The sequence below is a fragment of the Cavia porcellus genome, unplaced genomic scaffold, assembly GCF_034190915.1.
Source record: "Cavia porcellus strain 051 isolate PalLab524CR breed Dunkin Hartley unplaced genomic scaffold, mCavPor4.1 scaffold_19, whole genome shotgun sequence".
Classification (NCBI taxonomy): Eukaryota; Metazoa; Chordata; class Mammalia; order Rodentia; family Caviidae; genus Cavia; species Cavia porcellus.
The window spans coordinates 36942900-36949280 of record NW_026947502.1 but is presented as its reverse complement, the minus strand read 5'-3'; the positions used below and the strand labels follow the sequence as shown (position 1 = coordinate 36949280).

At 42.1% G+C, this 6381-nt stretch overlaps 1 protein-coding gene across 1 annotated transcript in view; it reads left to right on the top strand.

Annotated features, from left to right (window-relative positions):
• The first annotated feature begins 205 nt into the window (after window positions 1-205).
• Ccdc112 (coiled-coil domain containing 112) overlaps window positions 206-6381 on the top strand; it is a 32785-nt gene continuing 26609 nt past the window's right edge. The window contains exons 1-2 of the mRNA XM_003473273.5: window positions 206-497; window positions 5742-5863. Of these exons, the coding sequence (XP_003473321.1) occupies window positions 387-497; window positions 5742-5863 (233 nt within the window). The 5' untranslated portion in view covers window positions 206-386. The remainder of the gene's footprint in view (window positions 498-5741; window positions 5864-6381) is intronic.

Genomic DNA, 6381 nt, shown 5'->3' with positions numbered 1-6381 from the left:
CCTAGCCCTGTCCCGCCCCTCTCCGCCCCGCCCCGTCCCCTCCCACCCCGCTCCTCCCTGCCCCGCCCCTCTGCGTTCCCGCCCTTTTGCATCCCCTCCCTGCACCGCGGCCCCGCCCACCCCGCCCCTTTGCGTTCCCGCCCCGCCCCGCCCCTCATGGCCCCGCCCCTCAACTCACCCGCCCTTCTGCCGCCCCACCCTGCGCCGCGGCCCCGCCCCACAGCCCGGCCCCGCCCCTCGCCTGGGCCCTGCCCCTCGCCCAGTGCTGCCCGGCTACGCTCTTGAACCTTCTGCAGAGGCCGGTGGGTGTTTTCTGTACAGGAACCCACGGACCCGAACCCCCGAACCTGCCGGGTCTCTACACCCGAGCGACTCAGGGAGCAAACATGGCCGCCCTGACGACGGTCGTGGTGGCGGCCGCAGCCACCGCGGTAACCGGGGCGGTGCCCGGGACGGGAGCGGGCAGCGGCGCGGGAGCAGCGCCGGCGCTGCCACAGGTAAATGTGCGAGGGCGGGGGTTGGTGGCGGTGGCGGGCGGAACAGGTGTTCCTGCGGGTCCGCGGTGGCTGTCGCTGCTGGGCCTGGCGCTGCCGGCGCTGTGCTGTCGGCCTGCGAGTTAGCAGCCTTTCAGAGCGGCCTCCGAGCGGTCGGGCTCGAGGCAGGATTGGGGGAGCCCTGCATCGGCCGCTGGGAGCATTGTTATCTCGATGGTCGGTTTCTCCCAGCCTCTGGGTATTGTGTCGGGAGCCCCTGCTCGGGCTTAGAGGGAGAGAGACTAGGTGCCCAGTATTTGGTGGTAGCTCTGTTGTTTTACCGGTGCTGGGAAAAAAGGAGGAAAAACCATGAGATAGATGGTCAGAGGCAGAGGTGTTTGCTAAGTCTGGATTAACAGTTTCTCTGCGACCACACGTCTTTGTTCGGTGCCATCCACTCAGTAAGGCTTGCCCAGATCTCTCAGGACTAACTCAGCCTCACACTTAGCCCCTTTTTCTAATTGTATTGTTTCAGTAGTACTTACCGTATGGTAGATTACATATTTTATACCTATTGTTTTGGTCCTTTCTTGCCTCTGTGAGAATGTAAGATCCATGAGGGCAGGAATTTTTGGAAGCTTTCTTCATTGTTATGTTCCCCCCACCAAGAATTGTGCCTGTATTGAACCTAGAACATAGTACACTCTTGTGGGTCAGTCTAACCCGAGGAAAGCACTGTGACTAGAGAAGCTCCATCGTTTCCACCATCTAAGCAGTGATGGCAGACTCAGAGACTGAACACCCAGACTGCAACCCAAAATCCACTTATTTATTGCAAAGTCCCAGCACTACAATTAAAACCACATACTGAGATTTTAATTTAGAAAAACCTCATACATTAACATCATTTTCTTAAACACAGTAACAGAGCTTTCAGTGATACAAACAGCTTATTGAAAGGTGAAAGTTTGCATTTAGCATGCTTTTGCACAATGTGATCGTTGCTGTTGTAGGCATGATGATAGTTTGCCAGCCTTGGCTCATACACTACTTCATTAGTTTGAGAGGAGCATCTGCAGCACTCAGATCATCTGTTCATGACACCTGGTGTTGCTACTCCTTTCCAAGCGTCTGCATGGCCCCTGTGTGCGCTGTTGTCCAATGCTCTGCTGCTGGGCAATGCTGTTGCCTCTCCTACATAGAGAGGCCTCTCCCTGCCTGATAGTTTTACCACCACTGCTCTGAGGAAATGCAATATCTTTACTGGTTGTGTAGGTTAGGAAATTCAATCTCAGGCAGTTTTTCACATACATCTTCTATAATTCTCTTTATTATCCTAACTGGCTCCAAGTATATCAGGAGAAAATATAAAATAAATAAATAATACATAATGCACATATTTTGAAGTATATACTTAAACGTAAGCCTCCATTTGTCTAACCCTGGCCTTCAGTGTTAGCCTTCTGGCTTACTCTAGTTCAATGTGATTTGTTCTCCAAATTCTTACAGCCGTAATTATCCTCTTTGTTTTCACTTACAAGCTGCCTCATATTGTCATTGAACATACGTTTATCACTACTACTATAATGGTATAGTAGAATAATACTATAAGCCTTTTCCTGGGAATTATATCAAAATCACTTATGAAGTTGCTTCGGACATTGTATCAGTCCTCAGAAGACATTTAGCAGTGTCTGGAGATATTTTTAGTTGGTGCAAAAGAAAAGGAATATTGAGATACTGGTAACATCTAATATGGAAAGACCAGAGGAGAGCCCACTACAGTTATCTGGACCAAAGCATCAGTAGGACTGAGGTCGAGAAACCCTAATTTATATTTAGCACTTCAGTGGGAAAGGCAGAATTTCATGTTAAAGAATCATAGCAGTAATTAAATTTACTCAGAAGCCTTTGGCCTTAAAAGATCACTGTGTACTATGTTGTGATATTTTTAACAAGTATATATGTTATACATCTTTGTTCTTCCCACTATAGCCCTCCCCATTTATACATAAATGTTTTATAGCCAAACACTGAATGACATATTAGGTGTGATTAATTTTCTTGCTGACAGATACTGAAACCAACAAATGTTTTCCTGAGATAATTTTTCTGATGACAATCTCGTGATATTACAAGGGTCTGCTAGAGTTTCCCTATTCAAATACTACAAATTGAAGTAAATACAACAGCTCAACAATAAAAAAAAAGACAAATAACCCAGTTTTTTTGTTTTTGTTTTTTTTTTTAAAATAGAAAAGGGCAATAGCCTCCAGGCTGTGAGCAGTTTTGAATTTCCTTTTTACCGGTACTGGGGATCGAACTCATGACTGCCTGCTTGCAAGGCAGGCGCTTATGCCGCTGAGCTAAATCCCCAGCCCCAGCAGTTTTGAATTTCAAGACACCAATCTGCAGTGCACTTAGGATGCCTGTAGAAATGGAACAGCACTTTCTGCCTGATTCTTCTAATCAGCTAACCATTGAGATGAGAACAGCACCGAGGGTAGCGAGCGGATCAGTCACAGCAGCTGAGCCTCTCACAGCAGTCCCCACCACCACCACATACACACACCGATATACACACACTTGCATTGGGCACACTGCTGCACCTAGGCTGCCAAGTCTGGCGGATTAGATCAGTGATGGCGAACCTTTTAGAGACTGCCGGCCAAACTGAAACCCAGAATCTACTTATTTATCACAAAATTCCAACACTACAATTAAACCAAAATGGTGAGGTTTTTATTTAGAAAAAACAACTCATACATTAACAGCTTTTGTTTTAAAAGAAAGATACAATAACACATGTCCATAGGTTCACCACCACTGACTGGCCTAGATGGCAACCACTGTAGCAGAAATGGCTATCAACCTCTATTGTTGGGCACATACTGGTTCATGCCATCTCTGGGGTCTTCAGTAGAGGAAGAAATGCTGAGTGTCTTAAGCCTAAAATCACTTACCATGCGCCTCAGGGAACACAGCAGGCATAGCAACAGCAGTTTGGTGGCCCTTCATTTTATGAGATAATACAGTTTTTGGAGTGTTCCCGGATCCAGGGTGACACTGAACTCTGCAAGTTTCAATGAGGTGCTGAAGCAGGGCAGACTTGCAGGTGGGTAGTGTAAGCAAGAAAGTCAGGTTGAAGAACTGGAAAACTGGCTCTGATGACTATAGACTATAACTGGTAAGGAAACTAAGTTAAAATGGTCTTCCTTTAATAGCTTCCTTGGGTCCAAAGATCGGTGGAAAGCACACCTTTCAAACTATATAGAAGTTCACTGAGATGGTATAGAACTGGGGACTGGGCAAATATTTTCATGGGCTCAAACCAGCTGTTGTGATGTTACTGTTGGTGAATTAATTAGAATAAACTGATTTCCTTCCAAAAATATAAAATGAGAAAGAATTTCAGTAGACATTCCTCAAAAGAAATGAATAAGCATATGAAAGGATAGTCAACATCATTAGTCATTATGTACTAATCAGAACCACTGTGAGATACCATTTCACAGCCATTAAGTAATGAAAGAAAGTTAGTAACAGGTGTAATGAAGATGGGGAGAAATTAGAACTCTCATACTTTGCTAATGGAAATGTAAAATGGTGCAACCACTGTGGAAAAAAGTGGTAGTTCCTCAAAAACTTATGAACTTGTGCTTCAAAGGCATTAGCAATGAAGTGGAAAGACAACTCAGCACAGGGAAATGACTTGACAATCGTATTTCTGAGAAGGGACTAATTTTCAGAATATTTGAAGAATGCTTCCAACGTAATAAAAGAGTAATCTGGGTTTTTTTAGCAGAGGAGTAAAAATAGTTACCTATGACCCAGAAATTCTACTGCTAGATATATACCCCAAAGAATTGAAAACGTATATTCACATTAAAACATGTATAGAGATGTTCACAGTAGCATTATTTATATTGCTTAAATGGTAGATGTAACCCACTTATCCATTACCTGGTGACTGATGAGTGTGATAGATCAATGCAATATAGTGTTATACAGCCATAAAAAGGAGTGAAATACAAATCCATGGTACACTATGGGTAAATCTTCAAAACCTTATGTGAATTGAAAGAAGCCCATTTATCCAGAATAGACAAATTCATAGTTATAAAATAGATTCACAGTTTACAGGAGTTGGGGAAAAGGGGATGAGGAAGATTACTAATGGGTATAGGTATTCTGTTGCTGTTGTTGTTTGTTTGCATGATGTTTTAACATTCTTTTTAAATTTACATCCCCAGGCAGTCTGGACTGTCATGCCATACCAGCTCTTTCAGTGATCCTCACACTTACAGTCAAGCCTCCCTCATCCCTAGAACTCAATTCAACTGATTCTCAAAAAGTACCATTTTCTTCAAGAATGAAGTTTGCTGTACATTCCTCTGCTCAAATCCCTTCAATAAAATCTACTCAGTGACCTGAAATGTCTGTGTGTCTGACACATGTCTGCTTACTGTTACCTTTCACCCAGCTTTACTAATCTTATGCAGCTCTCGGCTTTTCCCTGCTTGAACCAGGTGTTCCCTGAAACACCCTTCTCTGTTGTTTTTGGCATGGCTGGTTCCATTTTTTCTTAAATGTCACCCTCTCAACAGACACCCTGTGACTATTCTAACTGGTGAAACAAACCAGATCCTCATATTCTGTATCTCAGCACTATTTATTTTCTTAATGGCACTTATCCCGGTGCATTGTTTAGTTTTATTGCTTGTTTCTTGTTTTATCTTTAAATCTCTTTTCCTCACTAGACTTTTAAGATGTGCCATACTAGTGTGGATCATTATTGCTTCCCTAGTGTCTAAATGCTGCACCTGTTAGGTCGTTGCATTCAGCCCGTAACAGTGATGGTTAACCTTTTAGGGACCAAGTGCCAAATTGCAAAGCAAACCCTACTTATTGCAATGTGTCAACATTGCAGTTAAAGCTAAATACATACTGAGGTTTTGGTTTAGAGAAAATATCTCCTACATTAACATCTTTTGTCTTAAAAGAAAAATACAATAACACATGTGGCATAGGTTCACTACCACTGCCATAGATGATAAATGATGAAATAAATAGGTATTTTTGTAAATCTTGGACACATCTCTTTCTGAATTTAGCATTTTTAAGACAGAAATCCCTTCTTCCACGAAGTGTATTTTTATTCATTTGGCTCTAGAAACTCCACTATTGATGTTTCATCTCCCTGAAAAAATGCCACATTTATTTTATACCACTTTGCTTATTGATGATAATATTTTGTTCTTAATGCAGAATGATAGCTGCTTTGGTACTTCAAGTGGAATTCATCCTTTTCAACTTCATAACTGGAAGCAGAAAGCTAGTAGAACAAAGCAAGCAGAATTCATACGCACAGCAGAAAAACTTAAAAATCAGTAAGTGTAAGTTTTGTAATGAATAATTTAAAATTAATTCATTTCCACTCCACCCAATCCCACATTGTTAGAAAGTTCTAGGGCTAGATATAGCTCAGCAGCACAGCGCCTGCCCAGCAAGTGCAAGTCCTAAGTTCAATTCCCAGTACAAAACAAAAACAAAAACAAAAAACAGCTAGTATGTAACAAGACACAACAGAAAAAAATGTAGCAAGTATGGAATGGACAAATGATAATAAGCTATTTAATAGAAAGTTAATTTTAAGTAAACTACTTTCAATTTTATCTGTTTTACCACTTTTAATCAGTATATTTCAAGGAGAACAAAACAGCTGTTTTTTATATCAAAAAATTGAGTACTTTTGTTGTATTTTATGGCTAAAGGTTAGTACTAAGATATTTTTCAGTGAAAAGTCTTTTTGGGCTTTAAAATATGTATGTATAAAGTGCTTTATAAGTAACATTATGTGTTAGTAACATTGCTATTCTGCATATTTTACAAATGAGGATATTAAGGA